This window comes from Lissotriton vulgaris, chromosome 12 (assembly GCF_964263255.1).
Source record: "Lissotriton vulgaris chromosome 12, aLisVul1.2, whole genome shotgun sequence".
NCBI lineage: Eukaryota > Metazoa > Chordata > Amphibia > Caudata > Salamandridae > Lissotriton > Lissotriton vulgaris.
This window is the reverse complement of record NC_141700.1, coordinates 498803511-498822789: the sequence shown is the minus strand read 5'-3', so window position 1 is coordinate 498822789 and position 19279 is coordinate 498803511. Positions and strand designations below refer to the sequence as shown.

The 19279-nt window shown below is 43.5% G+C and overlaps 1 protein-coding gene across 1 annotated transcript; it reads right to left on the bottom strand.

Annotated features, from left to right (window-relative positions):
• Window positions 1-925: 925 nt before the first annotated feature.
• LOC147677594 (chymotrypsin-like protease CTRL-1) lies at window positions 926-18608 on the bottom strand. Its single transcript, XM_086945250.1, has 7 exons — window positions 18487-18608; window positions 15414-15517; window positions 12325-12404; window positions 11583-11661; window positions 6729-6909; window positions 5677-5810; window positions 926-1307 (listed from the first exon to the last, which is right to left on the bottom strand). The coding sequence occupies exons 1-7, from the start codon at window positions 18536-18538 to the stop codon at window positions 1146-1148; spliced, it is 792 nt and encodes a 263-aa protein (XP_086801376.1). The 5' UTR covers window positions 18539-18608; the 3' UTR covers window positions 926-1145.
• Window positions 18609-19279: the final 671 nt, after the last annotated feature.

The window sequence follows — 19279 nt, the reverse complement described above, 5'->3', positions numbered from 1 at the left end:
ACAAACTGTGCATGCAGATTGTGCATGTGGAGAAGTGTGGCTCAATGGTTAGAGCGGCAGATCCTAATGCAGAGGTCTAGCCTAGGACCAGGGTTCAATTCCCTGCCTCGGCGGGTCTTGGGCTAAAAAAATTCCACGGACCTGATAATTCTCGCCTTGGTGCCTATTCCAATCATGGAGTCCAACTCTGGGCAATAGCTTGCTTAATCTCCACAACGCTAAGGATGCCTGGCCTCCACCTTGGGGGAGCCCAGGAGTGGACGCCTCACAGGGAAATGGGATGGGTTCCACAGTGGTACTCCTACAAGCGCCTTGAGACCCTTGCGGGTGAGTAGTGCGCTATACAAGTATCAATTTACATTTACATTAAGTTGTAGGAGGCTGACTAAATTTGAATTTTTTGCTAAACTTTATTGGCAGAATTAAAATTCTGCACACTCCTACTGTATTCCCAAAATGTATACTACTTTCTGGTAAGAGACGCCACCTACAGTTCTGAGATGTGTCAAACAATTCATATCACTGGTGTATAGAATAAAATGAGGCCTCTCTCACTCATTCATTGATGAGTTTGTTGGTAGCCATCATTATGATGTCACTGACCTCACTGAATGGAAGGGTCTCGTTGAATCCCGCTTCACTGGCCTCATGCATTCCAAAATACAACTCACTCAATTTCACATCATTTGCTCCAACCAGTGCAATGAAGACTAAAGTGCCAATCCTTCTCATATCATCTGACTCTCCCACTCAGCTGGAGACCCGCTTGCTTTACGATATTAGTTTTACTCGCTAGTATTGCGCTACGCTTCTACAAGCGACTACTGGCATACATACATTTCATTTAGGTGCTTAAATGGCTTTGAGAATCCTGCACTATGTTTTTTTTTTTATCACAAATGACAGATGCTTGCAACACGCAACGTTTTTCCAACAATTAGAATTTATTTGGCGTTTTTTCCATACTGTACAGTAAATACAAGTATTTGGTGAATCTTGCTTGTGGAAGAAAGACTGAAGAACTGCTTCAACTGACACTGATTGTTGCAACTCTGCCTATTTGCAAAAGCACTGGGTTGCTGGGGTTTCCACGCCATGGCTTGACTTGTGATCCTCTATTTCTTTCATGTCTCACACTTGTTTCTTTAGTTGGAGGCAACAACTCTGTCGATCCAGCTACGCAGGTAGGTCACGCGGGCATACATGGCAGGTGCCCTCACATTGCAGTTTTGCGTTCCCCAGGAAACAATGCCAATGAGGTTCCAAGCTGATCCCTTCTGGCACACCAAGGGGCCACCGGAGTCACCCTGCAATAGGAAACAACATGTCAGCCATTTTGAAATTGACCTCTTTTAAACTATGACTCAGAGAAGAGCGGATTCTCTTGGACTGTAATCCACCAAAATACCAACCACAGCATACTGTGGCGACAAAATATAATTGCAAAAATATTGTTGACCAAAATATCATCAAGGTAGCTTTATACAGATAAGCATACATTTATTATACTTAACTTCACATATATGTACCTTGGCGATATATATGTCATCAAGGCATTTAGAGGAAGAGCTAAGGATAGTAAATCTATACATACCTAAGCACATTTATTTTCTCAATATTTTGCTCCTCCTCATTATTTTGGCTTCCATATATTGACCCCTCAATATTTTTGTCCTCGATATTCTATCATACCGCCCTCTTAGACAATTTGTGATCACGTTGTATGTTCTCTGCATGAAGTCGAAGCAGGAATTGTTATCCGTGAGAGTTTCACACTAGCAGAAAACCCAAAGTCTCTCCAGTAAAGAATGGAATCATGACTACTACTTATGTTTGTTTACTAATTCTTTATACTGGGATTTAGGAGAAACATTGAGTATAGTAAATGACCATCACGTGTTACAAATCCGCTGATGTGCTTGTGGGTATCTCAGTGGTCATAAGGGCTTTCAGTCACTCCGCCATGGTTTACATGGCGGTTCTGCAAGAAAGTGATGCCTGCCGGACTGCGATAGACATCAATGCTAAATTGGACTGTCGGTCTGATGTCATTGGCACCAAATAGTCTTCCCCAATGTGACGCAGCAATGGCTTTGCCATCAGTGACACCATCTTCCCCCGCACTCTAAATGAGGTGGGGGAACTTGGAGGTTGGCATGCAGGATTTCCACTGTTTTCGCAGATTTATTAATTCCCATCTCTCAATCAACCTCTTCGCCTTTCAAAATTGAACAGTAACTTTTATGGAATTTGAGACTGCACGGAAGTACAGTTAAAAGTACCTACTTTAAAACAAAATTTTAACAGAAATCATACATAGTTCTGCACATCACTGGCACTGGTGGTATATAATGTCTGATTCTTAACAGTAGAAAAAGTCCAACTCACTTTAATGCAGAACTGCCACTACACCTTAGAATGTCACTGAAAACAAAGGCCCGGAAGACTCTGGTGCTATGAGGTGTAAAACATTAAGGGCCTTATTTATGGTTTGGCGGATAGGATACTCCTTCACAAACATGGTGTATGTCCTGTCGGCCATTTTAAAAGTGCAATACATCTTATGGCATTAACAATATGGCACATGGGATATTTGTCACATTTGATGGTATACTTCATTTGCCAAACTCTAAATAGGCCCCTAAGTTTTGCTCTCTAAAAAAGGCATGAATGAGTTCATAATTTTATTGTATAACTGACATTTTTTTTTATTTCAAAAGTTTTTTATTTAGAAGATTTTACAATAAAGTACACTAGTAAAATGCCATAATTACTTTGTTTAGGAGGTGTGTGGAGGATCCTAATGCCACATTCAGGCTCTTCTGAGACGCTGCCTATAGCTTTGCTAACTCTGTAACTCTGGTTCTCTTCCTTCATGACGTCACATGGCTGCTCTCATTGCTGCGGCTTCCTGTGGGCGTGGCTAGGACCCAGCAACACTTGCACCTCCTCTTTTTCCTGCCAGGGCTGGAGTGTAGCTTCACCTCTACTCGGCCATTGATTAAAATGATTTCATTTACTCTGCCCTATTTCACCTCACGCCTGTAGTCAACTGTGCGATAATACTTTAAGATCCCATGAGCAGTGCTGGATTAAACCCTGTAGAGACCATAGGCAGTCGAAATTCCGGGCCCCCCTTGCAAATTATCTCCGAAAACCCAATGCACTGGATTTTTTTTTACAAAATGACAGCTGCCAGAAGATGAGCTTTCAAGAGACAAACTGTTATGTGAATCTGATGTCTCTGGTTTCTGCACTTTAAGTTGGTAATGGGTGCATTACATTAATAAAGTATTTTCTGTATAGAGTCTTTAATGTAAAGTTTTCGTTTCTTTGAGTTGATTCATTTTTGTTTATCTTTTGGAAACAATTTTTAAGAAGCTTTATTGTAATTTTCTTTCAAGATCGAATGAATATTATTTTGATCCGTTGTCATAGGGACCCTAAAAGGAGTGGGGCCCATAGGCCGCTGCCTACTTTGCCTATTTGCTAATCCGGAACTGCCCAAGAGCTCAGAGAACGAAAAAGGTCCTAAATTGCTCAATTTATGCTTCCCCCACAAACATCACCAACCCTGACTCAAGAGACTGGTGACCAAGAGATTTCTTGAACACGCTGACTTTAGACAAAGTGAACGTATTTACCCTTCTCCCTATTTCACTCAGCTCCACTATACTTCGCACTCACAGAATCCTGCTCTCTCCGTGCTCTAAAACTCTTCTGTTCCTTATTATCTGAAATCTCAAACTGTGCCCTAGTAAGATTTATGGAGCGCGGTGCAAAAAAACTTAGTGAGGTGCCCACAGTTTGCGACTCCCCATTGGAATAACGTTGTCAAGTTTCACTTGTTATTGCCACCCCTACTGGCTTTTTATGAATACGATATTTTAAATGAAAGCTTCCTCTGTTATTGTTACCCATATTGGTTTTTTATGAACATGATATTTTAAATGTAATTTTGAAACCTTTTTAAATGTTTTGTATTTGCAATGTTTTTTTTAAATCACGCAATAAAGACTTTATGACTTTAAGAAATCTCAAACTGCTAGCTCACTCGTGTATGCTCCAATTGGAGTCTGACAAGCTCTTTAGTGAGAGGTTCAAAAGGCCAGGCCTTACTGCAGACATTATTATTCTGTCTTTAAAGGTAAATTTTATTTTTGGGACCGATGTGGGGAGATTACCATGGTTTATTTTCTCTAACAAATGAGGTGCTGGGTTTGATCTTTAAGGCTGGTTTGTTTATAATTAATAGCAACAGTGTATATATTCCTAACATGATACATCACGGGTTACCAAGGGGCTGCATTTGTGGGATCAATTATATTTTCTCCAGGGCTTTCAGCTGACAGTTGCAGGGCTCATACTGCCTATTAATATTCAGGCTTTGATGGGTTAATCAAAGATGGCTCCAGAGTTCTGTGTTAAGCCTGTGGAGAAGTGTAGAGTTAAACCGAGAGAAGACAGGGGACTTTTTTTTTTAAATATTTTGCTCTCTTGTGGTAAAACCTTTTTGGCCCCACAGCTTCAGCTCAGTTATCATTCAGTTACGCACTGATGATATGTTGTGATCTCAGAGAAGCTTTTCTGGCAATGCAAAACTATGGAATATGTTTGAGGGCCTTTAGAGACTAGGGGGTCTATTAGGATGGCCCCCAAACCCCCACCCACCCCCTTGGAGCCCCGAAAGAGGCCCCCGAAGAAAACTGTGTGCCTTTCCATGGCGGAGTCTCCGCAATGGAAAGGCATTGAAAATGCCTCATCATAATATGGATGGCGTTGCCTGCAAGGCACCGCCACCATGTTATGGGCCTTTTCCGCCTGGTAGGCAATCGGGACGATTGCCTACTGGTGGAAAAGCGGCGGATGGTCTTTCCGTCCGCCGCCGCGGTGCCCCCCTCCATGCTAATGTGGCGGGGGGTAAAAGGCCATCCGGCAGGGTGGTTTGGCGGGTGGATCGCCACCGCCCACCATCCTAGTAGACACCATAGAGTTGAAATACGTTTTGAAACTGGATTTCTGTTAATGTGAGACTGTACAGGAGAGGTTGGTGCGAGTGCCTTCATTCTAGGGGAGTGTTATTTATTTTCAATTACTTTGATATTTGTTAATTGTGAGAAGTCACCCTGTACTACGCTGTGGAGCATCAGTCATAACAACTACAGAGGATGAATTTGCTAGTGAGATTACAACTATCAAACGTCTTTTAGGAGCATCAGAAGGTTGAGCAGCTCTCTCCATGAAGCAGTACATGTCTCTGAATGTTCTCCCTAATATTCATACCGTGCAGTCTTGTATCCTTGACCTGTCCTGATGGCCATTGGATTTCTCCTTTATTTAAATTGGGAGTAGTGACGCTGTAGGAGGATGATAGCTGCTTATTGGCCGCGTGCAGAATGCATGAGAGCGCATCTTCTGAGACCAGCATGACCATGGGAATGCTTGAAGTCCTTCACCGGGGTGAAATGAGAGTGCGGCTGAGACGTACATTTTAGCAAATGTCTTGCAAGGCAATAGTGTATGTTCCTGCGAATAGCTGAGGATGTAATGGTGTGCATAGCCTTAGATGGGCCTACCTCGGAACCCCTGGGCATCCATTGCACCCACCAAGAGTTCATTCATCAATCTGCATGAGATAGGATACCATGCAACAATCACATGGGAAATTTGCCATACCTGACAGGAGGAGACCCCCGAGGCCCCAGCGCAGATCATGGCGTCAGTGATCTGGTTGCCCCAGTATTGCTTGCACTGAGCTACGGTGACCAGTGGAAGCGCCACTTGCTGCAGTCGAGAAGGACTTGCGTTGGCTGCAAAGAAAACAAGAAATTATCTATAAACGTTGATTACTTTTGTAGTTTGTAAAACAAATTAGTCGATTGAACATAAGGTTGCAAGGGGAATGGGCCCAGAGAGACAGCAAGACAAACTCAGAAGAGGTGTTTTCTGTTTCAGTACACCTGTCTACAGGAGCAGGGCTTTTAAAAGTGTTTGAAGCATTTGATTGGTCATTGCGACAGAAATCCTACCCAACGCTGTCCACGGGCTGCTGTCGTAGTATGCTGTGAAGTGGCTGGTTGTACACTTGAAAGAGGCCGGCTTTCGAACACTAGATTTGTGCCTGTGTTGAGGGCCAAGGCGAGGCAGTGGATATCTCACTTTTAAGGCACTACATAAGAAAGATGGCGGCTTTCTGCAAGGCATGCTCTATCTCATTTGTGGAGGGCTTGGGATTGAGTACTAGTTCATATCATGCCAGATGTAAGCATGTTTGAAGGCCAGTACACAAGTCAAAGATGTGCATTATTGGTAAATTGAGAAAGTAAAAACAATCACCAGTAACCTGTAGGACAGCTGTATTTGGCTCAGTGTCTCACTGAAGATCTACAGGAGATCTAAAAGCTCTATCAGAATATCACAGTGGAAGACCATATACTAAAAATGTTTATCTCTCAGATGAAGCATATTGATCCTTGGTCACGAGCCATCTCAGAAGACAGACTCTCTGGAACATAGTGTTAAAGTTTCCCTCCTTTGCAATGAATGCTACTGCCAAAGGCTGATGTCCAACCTATGCAGAAGGTCTTGAAAGAGGTCCTCTTGTACTGTTCTCCGTCTCTAATGTCGCCATGGTAGTGAAGAGCTTCTGTGAATCGCAGATGCAGAAACGATGTCCAAGTGAAAACTTACCACAGTCTCTTTATGGTGATATTATAGTAAATACTTACAAGTGCCACTTGTGCGCCCCCAGCCGGTGGTGACACACTTGATCCCTGATGGGAGAGTATCACTGGATGCTGCCAGACACACAGGTGAAACACGGGAATTCAGCGTGGCCGGAGAGGAGAGCTTCAGCAGGGTGATGTCATTGCTCATGGTTCTGGGGTTCCAGTTGGGGTGAGTGACAGTCTAATAGAGGGAGGAAGCAAGGGGTTGTAGTTAGTCAGGGTTATAACATGGAGTATCAACACTCTGACCTCCATCATATGAGTATGCAAGCTTATGTCCTCAGTCATAACCCTAAGGAACTTGGTCAGAAGTCCTTGTGAGGCATAGTTGTGTCACACACCCTTGAGTTCTCCATTCTGGCTACTTTGTCAGAAATCATGGAGTTTATACAATTGTAGCAAGTACTATGCTACAATTGACTTAAATGCCAAAAAAGAGGAAGGGGAAAGTCCAATTTACTAACCAGAGGCAAGATAAACATAACATAACATAACAGAACAGTGGTTCACTGAAGACTTATTTATCACGGGGACACTTACTCAATTGGAGGGATTCACATCCATCCCCAGTGAAGCAAATGAAATCAGTTGTGGGACGGAAAATGCAGAATCATGAAATTGCAAACAAACCCAAAACAAAGATGTGCTCAATACAATCTACTTTCATACAGAAAGATCCAAATAAATGCATCAGATGTAAAGTGCTCGGAGAGTGATCACACACTACAGAAGTGGTACAGAGTGACAAGTGATTACTGAAAAAAAGATCCAAACTACTCATGACTCCAGTGGGAATTTGTCCGGGCTGGGTCAACAGAGTCAGGATAATATGTAGTCAGTGGTGTTTCGATTTATGGCCATCATCCAGATAAGGCAGGGGAGAGGGGAAGCGGAGGGCGTTGGGGGATGGGGGGAATATTAGTTGAGCACAAAATAAGGACCAATATTAATGGGTGTGGATATTGCTCAGAGACGCCCGGTGAGTAAAAAACGGTATTGTAAGTCCTGGATTCTTACTGAGTAAATGGACGCGTTCTGAGGTGGGAGATCATTGGGAGCAGGAATCAAGGGGGTAGGAAGTGATAGAAAACCCCAGTGAAGCTGTCAGTGTGTTGTTCAAAGGTACTGACCACTGATCAGTAATGGGATCAGTTGGAAAAGCCAGGACCACAACTACCCGTGACCTGTGAGCGGTAGGTGGAGAAGATCCCAGTGTTGGGTCTGAAGATGAGCATCTGAGCGGCGAGTGACAACTGAACTGCGCACGCTCACCAGATTGGGTCAGGATCCCCCATTGATTTCAAGACTGAACATCCCTGAAACATAACAGGTGCTGTGAGAAAAACAGCAAAAGAAGGTTTATTTCCTGACCTCACACTACCTGCTCGATTTATGGAAGAAAGGGTCCTTTGAGTGAAACACTCTTTTTGATTTGTCAATGAGAAAGAGGACACAACTAAAGAGGTGTTTTGCTCCTTGCAAAATGGCTGTTTCATGTCAGGTCTATTCAGGTTATTAAAATCATCACATGTGGTCCAACACCCCAACAGGTCACCCCCCCCCCACCCCCCCAAATTCCGCGCCACCCCGGGCGGGATCCCCCACTGCCCCCGTGGCTATGCCACTGACTGCAACTCTACCTGTGATTTTGCCGCCTTCTTTTGGTTTCACAGTTTTCCCATCCCTAGGCCCCGTCTTTCGAATGACAAAGGTCAGAACACAACCCGCAGAAGAACCCTCCTCGCCAGGAAATGCGTGCAACTTCACGGAAACTGCATTTCGAAACTTTGACAGCATCACTGGTGAACTTTAGCGCAGTCCTGCACGTTTATTTCCTGTGGTCTCATATTTCTACAAAAAAACGTGTAGCGACCAAGAAACCTCCTGCCTCGACCAGCTAATAGTTGGGCGAAAGAGGGTGTTATTTGTTCAGAAACTCTGGAGTAAATCCTCACAGTGGAAGCCTCCACTAAAGACTTTGGGGCAGATTTACAATTACTGGCGCATCCCTGCATATCAGCAGGGATGCGGCACTTATTGTGCGCCATGACTCCGCCACCATTGATGCGCCGCAGTTACAATGGGGCGCACCAATGGGCAAAAACGGCACAGATGCGTGACGCATCTGTGCCATAAAGGCAGCGCATTGCTGGAGTTGTGTCGTAAGCGCGACGCAGCTCCAGCAATGCTCTGGGGGGCCCTATCTCCCCAATGCTGCGTCAATCCTTACACCTGCTTCAAGCAGGCGCAGGGTTTTGACGCAGCATGGGCCCCAAAGGGACTGAGTGAAATCTTGTAGATTTCACTCAGCCACTTTTAGGAGGCGTTCCTGCGCCAGAACGCCCCCCCCCTGCGCAGGAACGCCTCCTTCTGGCGCAGGGCTTTACAACATGATGCATCTCCCAGATGCGTCACGTTTTAAGTACCCCGCACCATGGCGCATCTTTTGCGCCGCCGCTGCGTCACAAAAGTGATGCAACGGCAGCTTAAAAGGGGCGCAAGGGCTTGGAAATCTGCCCCTACACATTTAGAAGACAGCTCTCCCACAGGATATGGACACTCTGTTACTACCCGAAGAAACCAATGTGTTCAGTCACACTACTGAGGATAAACACCCAAGATGCAAGCAGCAGGAGGCAAAGTACACCCCTGGTCGCTTTGTGTCCCCACATCTAAGCACCACGGCAGGACACTTCTGAATGTATCTCCAACTGCAGCTCATCCCCAGGAGGCCAGTTTTGTGCACTATGACATAAATGAAGTCCTTGACTTACCTCCTAATAAACAAAAGGCCATTCTCTCTTAAGTTAGCGTGCTGTGGAAATATGTGGTGAATGAGAACAAAAAAGGCTTTGCGTTTGTTAGGACTGAGGTTTAGATTCTAATTTGTTTTGCTGCGTAAAAAAACAGAATTGTTATGCTTTAGATTACTTTAGATGCCAGTCCTTTAGTTTAAATGTTCCCGGTCAAAGGACTGTATAAATCAAATATAATGGGGCAGATTTACAAGCCACTTGCGACACATTTAGGTCGCCGTTGCGTCACTTCTGTGAAGTTGCGGCAGCGTAAACCATGCCCCACGTTGCGACACATTTAAAAATGTGATGCATCTAGGGAGACGCGTCACGTTGTAAAACCCTGTGCCACATTAAACCTGCGTCAGGTTTAATGTATGCAGGGTGGGCGTTCCACCAGAAAAAGCCTTGTAAAAGTGACTCAGTGAAATCTACAAGATTTCACTGAGTCACTTTTCAGAGGCCGCTGCAACGAAACCTTACGCCTGCTTGAAACAGGCGTAAGGAGTGGCACAGCACGTTAGGTATGGGTGGTTCCTGAACATTGCTGGAGTTACGTTGCGTTTGCGACACGACTCCAGCAATGCGCCGCCCCTACGTCATCAGATGCCACACACTTCTGTCTATCCCTGCGCCACGGTGCAATGCATTGTAAATGCGACGCATCCATGGCGGCGCAAGGGTAGAATTGCGTGTCGCATCGATACTGGTGCATCCCTTTTAATATGCAGAGATGCGCCAGTCCTTGTAAATGTGCCCCATTATTTACTTATGTCCCAGCTTAATTGATGTAAAGAGGATACCTTTAAGATCTATCGTAAGAGATTCAGCTTCTAGAATAGTTTGTGACGCGACTGCCTATTGTTTTAACAATAGTAACAATCATTTTTATAATCCACTATATTTGACTATTTTGGAAATCATTTAACTTTTGCATACGTTCAGCGACTTATTTTGTTGTTGGGTTACATTGTTATTTTAAATCTGTTACCAACTTTTTTTAGCTTCTACATTAACTTGGCCAGCCGATTTTGTTTTATTTACTACGTTGTATTGTAAATGATTTTTGAGCTATAAAATAAAAGTATAACATACATAACCTCCATTGCGACAGGCAGGGACCCACATTTGAAGCACAGAGGGGAATGAGGGTAAAACAAGATTTGTGAGTTATCTGCATAGAAGTGGGACTTCTAAAAAAAGTACAACTAAGAACCTAAATGATGGGTTAATAAATGATTACGGTATAGTATAAAGAGAAACGAACACATTGTTCAGGACGGAGCCACGAGGAACTTAGAAGGACACAGGAGGGGGTGCCCACAGAGAATCCTTCTAAGAAACCTGAGTATGTGCAGTGAGACAGGTAAGTGTCCAATCAGTCTCAAGCAGATCCAGTGATGCTTACGTATGAAGAGAGCTACATTACTCAGGTGAGGCCTTACCAGTGGGTTGTGAAAAACCTCCCTTTCTGCTGGTACTATCTCTCCACTGGCACCCCAACCTATCTGTGGTTGTCCCTATTGCCATGCCACATGGGCCACTTACTTTGAGGTCATCCAGTAGGGGAACTCCAAGATGCACAATCACAAGGAAAGTTTGCACTACAGATGCCCATATGGAGACAAGGCTGCGTCAAAAGGAATCATGGTATAACCTTTCTCTATCTTAAATGCTAAAATGATTGCCATTCTCAGTACTTGTCTTCTATATCCCTATATTGCATCTTTACTGCCACTCTTGGTCCTCTTCATGTCATTGTGTTCCTACTTATGAACCCCACATGTGATGGATGAGAAGTCACCATCCAGTTTTTCCCTGTTGCTTTCGGTGAGATCGTGCTCACTTTCTGAAGACACAACCATCACGTCTGGAAGTTCGTAGACCATACATGCTCCTGAAGGGGTGTAAATGGACCAGAACTTCTTTTAGAGTGTATGTTCAGGGCCTGCAATGTGCTCCCAGGTTTATACCACCTCATGGGGCTTCAACGCCGCCTGCACCAGGCTCGTTGACGCGCTGCCTCATGTACTCTGAACTCAAAGGTACTTTGACTCACCAAAGCGATGGACTTGACTTGAATCTGCTCGGCATTTGAGGAACGGTCATGTTCACCAAGGACGACCCGATGGTTGCGACTGTCAACAAGAAAGCAGAATGTAGTATCAACGTAGATCATCGGCCTCCCAAATCTCTCCCAACTCCACTCTTCTCTACAGTTAGTTAAAGGTCAAACTAGGGACATAGTGACACTTTAAAGGGCAAGCTGAGTTACTGTCCCACTGATGAGTGCTCCCTTTCAGAAATGATCTACTTTTGGTGGCCACCACATCATATTTGTGCACAAGTCTTCTTGAGCACCGGCTAAAGACCAAAGGTTACTAGAACTTTACATTTTCAACTTTTGTGTGGAAGTTCTAATTTTGAAGCTCAAATAAGTATCCCTCAATACATTACTGTTTCTATTCTTATGAATTGTATTTATTTAACATAACGGGTGCCCCAATAACCGGTGGCTGTTTATCAATTCAGGATGTGTTTTCAAGAAGATAAACAGTTGAGGATGGAGTCAGATTATTTTAATTATTTGATATATTGTGTGATTTTGAGTATATTACTTACTGTCCCAATTTCAAGGTTTGGCATGATAGCTTTAGGTGCATAAAAAATAGCATAATCCCTTAATGCAAATAATTGGATTTTGGAATCAGAGAGAACAGTGGGCCATAGCCATCATATTTACATTGTTTCACATGAATGCCCCGCCCAATAAATCTACTATCTCTTCAGTAGGCACTTACTTCACATTGCAGTGAGCAGCTGTAACGACCCAAGTCTGGCTGATGAGGGATGCACCGCAGAAATGGAAACCACTGCCATCCTGAGGAGCATTCAAGAGAAAGGAAGTGCATAAGTAGGCTCAGGAGTCTATCACTGAAGACATACAACATGAAAGGGCGCCTCAGCCAGATCAGCAGTGAGGGTGTTTTCCCTCAAGGGGCTTTGAGTGACATTAAAAATAACACAAGATTAATTATTGATGTCTGTGATGCAACTAGGAACACCCAGTGGAACAATCAACATCCTTCTTCCAACTTCTTCATCCACAAGAGTTCTCTTTCACCCTCAGTCCCTAACTTTTACTAATGCTTTTCTCACTCACTTGACAGCTATTCTCTCCCAGCCAACCAGATCATACTTCGTCTTCAGTCCCTGGCTTGATGCACTGATATACACCTCTTAAGAGAGCAGACATATTTATTCATCCCATGATGTCTACTACGTTATCACGCCCTAAATCCACATCCAGAAACCCATATGAAATCCCACTGCTCTCCAAGAAAGCCTACCCAGACATCCTATAGCCTACACATGGTATAGTTTGCATATTTCATGATCACAAGGAGAAACTCATACTGCGACAACAAATGATGTATGAAATGCAGAATACATCAACCATTCACTCCAAGTCGAGACTGACAGCTGCACAGTTCTTACCACACGCAGGACTTCTGGGAGAGGGTTGATAAGAGTCACAAGCATTGAAAACTTTATTGTATAGTTAATTAAAACCGTTACAAAAATACAATTAGGATAATGTGCTAAAACACAGAAAATGTACACTAATGTGAGAGTAATAAAATTTTAAAATGGAGATAAAAGCAAATGTCTTTCTGGGGTAACGAATAGCAGTTCCAAGTTCAAGATTTTGCCAATGTTCTTTGCTTTTTCTCAAAATATTCAATAAATTTGATTGACCTACAAATGAATTGCGGGTCTGTGGTGCATAATGTTTGAATAATCGCGGACCTGCAGGTACATATTCCATACTGCTTGAACTTGGCTTTCAACCAATTCCGACGTTCCTGTATAAGAGCCGGGCAGATGCAAATCAGGTGTATAAAGTCTTGTCTTGCTGCACCGCATAGCCCGCACCCTTCACTTTCTTGGAACTTCCACTTAGGATGCTCGGCATTAGTTGGCAGACTACCCAACCTTATATTAAGGTATTTGCGTTTGATATAGGGTGAAAAGGCCAGGTCCAGGAAGTGCTCCGGCACTAGTTTTTTTTTTTTTTGAGAGTCACAAGCATTGAAGCAGAGAAACTCGTACTGCGACAACAAATGATGTATGAAATGCAGAATAAATCAACCATTCACCCCCAGTCAGACTGACAGCTGCACAGTTCTTACCACACGCAGGACTTCTGGGAGAGGGTTGATAAATGTTTATCAGATGTGTCTCAGATAAGCAAGGTTCAGTGTAAAATGATCTTTGTAAATTATTACATCCAGGTATAAAGGCAGGTGTAACTCCAAACCAGTGCAGATGATCAGATGTATTCTTACGCAGAAGGAATACCAGAGAAACAGCAGAGAAGAGCGTGCCCAGATGAGGCACCAGTAGCTCGAGATATGAGGCTCATTATAGTGCAAATAAACAACCGGGTTTGCAGGAACACCTCACCAGTAACCTACATGGAATTGACCCAACCATCTTGCATTGTTGCTACAGTTCGGGAAACGCACGAGTAGCTTTCTTCCTCTGAGTAGCCTTGGATAGCTCTGGTATTTTGACAGCAGATCACCACCTGCTTAATGATAATTGCAGGCAATGCCAACTTTTGCTAGTTGTAGATATGCTTGTTGGGTCTCTTACCCAGAGTAGAATGAGTTACATATGGTAAGCACAAGCCTCATTTGTAAACACAGCCATTTTTCAGGTAAAGAAGAATAGTTTTAAGATTCAAAGCTAGGAATGGCAAGTTTTTACAAGAAGGTAGGTAGCATGTCACCGTAATTTTATTTATGTAGCGCTTACTACCCCAGAGGAGTCGTTGAAGTGCTTTTAAATGACATCAAAAAATTTAATGCTTTAAATCATCAAACTTTGACTGATTCGAGAGACCTTGAATCTGAATAACGCCTTCTCGTTAGATGGCTTCACCAACCTCCATCTCCTTAAGGACATTTCCGAGAATGTTCCCTGAGACTTCTGACTCTACCTGCCCTGAGAATCAGATCTGTTTGCGGCTAACCAAAGACAGAGCTGACCTACTAGTCTAACCAGTGGCCGCAAATAGGAGTTCCTAACTCACATCCAGGTGTGTCCCAAAAACCTTCTTAGAATCAGTTCTTACTCCTTCCCTGGTGAAATCCAAATCACATTAAAATTAGCCCAGGCGGCAAATACCAGTCTATTGCATGCTTCCCAGGGCTTCCAAAGTCAGTCCTCTCCGGGCATTGATACTTCATAGAATCGTGACACAAGTAACTATCCTGGGAGTCAATCTAAGACATGACTGCACAATTAAGAAACCTTAATCACCATCTAGGTTGGTATCTAGGCCTTAGCGAGTAAGATCTATTGGTGATCATCCTGCTGCAAATGTTGTGTCAGTGTCCTTCTGGAATGCTCCATGTCAGCATCCGGTTTCACTGGTACTAATGTGCATGATTCTATTTGATCATTTCCATCAAATATCAAAGGTACCATTGGAATACGTTTCAGTATGCCTACCTGGAACTCGACTGCTTGTGGACCCTGCACTGGTTTCAGGTTAAGGAAAGGATTACATTTAAGGTATCGCTTTTCATATGACATGCCCTCCTCTTCCACTCCAAGTTCGAAAATCATAACAACACACATACATCAAACTGTTCATCATCATCACCCTTATTGGTGGCCAAGGAGAACAGACCATTGGTGATCCCAGAAACATAAACCCAGAAACAGCGAACTCTAGCTCTCAGGACCCAAACAAGGCCCATGGCCTTCAGAAAGGCAATGCCTCACGTGCTAGGACGCACCAGAGCCTTATTGGTACCTCCCAGAATGTATCAATACAGGTGATAGGAAGAGACCCACAGAGGGCATAAGTGTGCATTACCTGGAGGGACACCTGCCAGGGCCAGGAGCCGGGCACTGCGGTCTCACCATTCACTATTCTGTTGTAGTTGCTCACTTTTGGCGGGATGGCGGGAACTCCACAGCCTGCAACCAGGAAGAATACTTTTAATGTAGTTCTGAACAGGGGTGAAGTGCGTGTTTTTGTCAGATACTGAAAAATGGAATAAGAGGCTCCAAGGGAAAAACATATGCACACACATGAATTTATTCCCCCATGAGCTATTGCACTCCATGCACAATTGTATATGGAAAATATGCCTCCACAGGGTCGGGAAAAAAATGTCCTCCGTTATTATGCTACAAATCTGCGCATACAGAGGGTTTCAGGTGTACTCCCTAGGAAACCCCTTTTGAGTTCCGAAAATTTGAAAATCGGCATCCATGGTGGTTCTTAGTCCTGCAGAGGGAGTTTACCAACATTTTTTTAAGATTCGAGCCCTTCAAATTGTACCCATTTAAGTTTCCTTCTGTCGCTTTGTCCGTAGAATACCTTCAAATTTCCACCTGTTCGCTGCCATTGTTCTGAGGGATATGTTAGAATTTGACTTGCCTTTTTTCTGATTTTGCCCGATTTCTGTAGATAACAGCGTTCTACATGATGTTATTTTCTAAAGAACTTTTATTAAACAGAGAACAATTATTGTATACATTTTTAAATTAACAATACGACCTAGTCACAACCTTCTAATTATTTTGCAGCTTTTAAACTAATAATGCATTTTTTTCTAAACGTCTAAAAGTTTAAGACTGTTTAATTCAAAACACCTGGGGGCAGATTTATGAAGGCCTTGCGCCGCCGGAGCGTCATTTTTAACATGGGAAAAAGTGATGCACCGGCGGCGCAAGTCCTTCATAAATCTGCCCCCTGGATCTTTTCAAAGAGTTGTATTAATAATTCCAAACTTTCAAAACGCATAATTAATTATTTAATCAACAGCTATATGTTTTCACTTTTGTTTTAGAGATACATAACTTTTGCAAAGTTTTATATGAAATAGTGTTTTCACATGTTTTATTACTAATCCAAATTGTTACCACTCCTTAATGATTTTTTAAAAATAATACTAGCTGCTCGGTTACATAGATTGCATCAGTTAGGGGCAATTTAGCTCCAATTATACTGGACTACATTTATCGCACTGGTGTCAGTACAATTTGGTATAGCGACTGTTACAGAATGCACTTTTTGCACCGGTTATTCAGTGCAAATGTACTTTTTACATTTTAAGGCGATGGTAAACTATTAACTTTTAATAATTCAGACTTGTTTATACCTTCAAACTGCCATTTCGCATGAAATTAATCACGTTGTACTCATGACTAGCTGTTATAATTATGTAAATACCCTGAAGCTGGGTCTGGTGGCTAAGTGGAATAATGCATCCACTCTAGGGGTCCTGTGTTTGATCACAGGTTCAAATGCCGGTGGGTCCACTCAGCCTTCCATCCTTCTGAGGTCGATAAAATGAGTACCATTGAGTTGGGTAACATCTGATATCGAGTGGTAAGATACCCTTCTGGGTGAACGTGCACTTTACAAATACATGTTATGTAATGAGTGCCACCTAGGATTTTAGTGCCCTCAATAGCTTTGGCATGTATGGGAACAGATTCAGCTGTGATACTCCTGATTTTTAAAGCTAAAAAATGGCTTCATTTTAGCTGTCTCCTTCCTGAAAGTGTCTCTGCTTCAATATGTCAATGGGGAAAATACATTCGCCCGAGTTTTATTTCAAAATCTCTCACTTTACCGCTGAAAAATGTTGACATTCATGCTTTGGTGCCTGTGATCGATTTCACTATGGCAGCTTTGAAATCGATCCCTTCTGATCCATGCACATATATTATACCTGCCCTAGGCACTGCCCGGATTCTTCAAGCAATGCTAGCTCTGTCCTCTGCACACATGGCTGCAAAGGGGACATTGTAATGACCGGCATAGAGATTCTGCAAAGGAATCTGCTCCCCTTCTTAAATTCCTGCCCTGGGAGCTGACCTGCACTTTTTATCTCCCTCATGTGCCCTGAATACCGACCGCCCCCTGTTATTCCCATTAGCTCTGCAAACTGTCACCAATACCCTGTCCTCGTGAGTATCGACTACTCCATTGACACGTGTTTTGCGTTTAGAGCTTTCTAGTTTTTTGCCCATAAGCGTATGTTTAGAATCCTGTCTCCTGTTTGTGCCACCCGCTTAGCATTCTGAATGCCACCCCCTCCAAGAGCACCATGGAGTGGCTATCCGGGAGTCAGTATGATCAGTGCAGCTCATTACTTCTGTAATTGTCTTCAGCAATCAATACTCCAGATCGTCTCTGTCCCCTTTCCTCTGTACCACCCATGCAAGCTCAATACTTTATTATAGAAAGAGATTAATTCAACCTTCTAAGGCCCTCATTATGAGTGGCCTATGGAGGATGTACTAATCATCACACCTTTTAAAATCCGATACAATGTGGGAACAGCCTATTCAGGTGCGACAATGAGCTCCTACTACAAGTTCTGCCCTTCAAAGAGCAGCATTTCATGCAGATGCTAGCCCTTTGCTCACCGAAACCCACATGCAGAAGTGTTTACCAGGCATTTCCTTCCAGTAAGACTCGACAGGCTTCGCCTGCAGAAATTTACCCAGGAAGGAGACGGAAGGGGATGTGGTAATGGCCACAAACCTGGAATTCCAATCCCTGTGCAAACAGTATTTTGCACAGGAAATGGAAAATAGCTTTGTTACTCGTAATGATGGCCCATTCTCTGTCTTGACCCCTGTATTTATCTGCAGTGCGGATTATTTTTAGGAGCTTTCCCTGTTCCACAGCCATTCTCACATAGAGTTCCCAGGTTGTCTCTATATTGTTGCTAGTTTGGGTGCTTCAACCTTATATCAAGTGGGCACTGGATCAGAAATGTACAAATGGTAGCAATATCCTGCTTGAAGATCAGAGGCAGTATGGATATTGGAATGGAGAAGGTGGCAAACCCAACCCCCCTTAAACACAAGTGTAAGGACAAACTGAACCCACTCATCTCCATCCACTCACCACAAGCAAAACCTACCATATGTGCTGCCAAGCAGGGCCAAGCCGAGGAAAACCAAAGAAGCAGCCATGCTTACTCCTCAAAAGGCAAACTGGTAACTGTTCTCCTCAAGCCGCCCCTTTTTATAGAGCTCAGTCCTGCCACCTTTCTCCATTATCTCCGCCATTGGTTTACAAACATTATTTTCCACTGACCTTCAACAGAAATGCCCCAAATTTAGACATTGATTTGAAGAAATGTGTTTCAGCTCTGTTTTTTTCTCACTGGTTCACATCTGTGGAGACGTTCAATGGCCGTGAGCAGATAGGCTTTGCGTAGCTTAATCCGTCAATCGCTCTGATCACACGTGCAGCTCACCTCCACCAGGGCAGATACAGATAAACAACAGCCGATAACACTTTCTTTCACAAGAGGCACTGGGAGCACGTGTGACTTTCCCAAGCTCTGTCAGTGTGAGAGGAGAGGCAGGGCTGCTCTACCCTCTAGCATTCTCATATCCATGATAAACCTCAATCCCCTTCCAGGATCTACCGTGCTATGACAGTGAGGGTCCACGCGGCTGCCATGCCCCATGCCACGCATTGTCTCGGCTAAAAAAATCCTACTAAAACAAACATTTCACACATCTTCCTTGCCAGAGGTCCTCTTCCTCGGGCGCTCCTAATGTGTCCTACCTACTACTTCTACAAATGAACACTTTTCTACATAAGTATTTTTCCTTCATACACACCTTTGATCATTGTCTTCATCCTCACAAATTTCCAAAACTCTTGTTTACGGATTCTTTTTGGTGTTTCACATTCTAAAGAAG

What these genes read in the sequence shown, in the direction of transcription:
- LOC147677594 (XM_086945250.1), bottom strand. Translation starts at nt 18,538, where the DNA reads ATGGCTGCTTCTTTGGTTTTCCTCGGCTTGGCCCTGCTTGGCAGCACA. An exon ending in AAGTCAAGTCCATCGCTTTG is followed by an intron (nt 6,910 to 11,582) that starts GTGAGTCAAAGT and finishes TCCCTCTATTAG; the next exon opens with ACTGTCACTCACCCCAACTG. An exon ending in CGGGGGTCTCCTCCTGTCAG is followed by an intron (nt 1,308 to 5,676) that starts GTATGGCAAATT and finishes TTCCTATTGCAG; the next exon opens with GGTGACTCCGGTGGCCCCTT.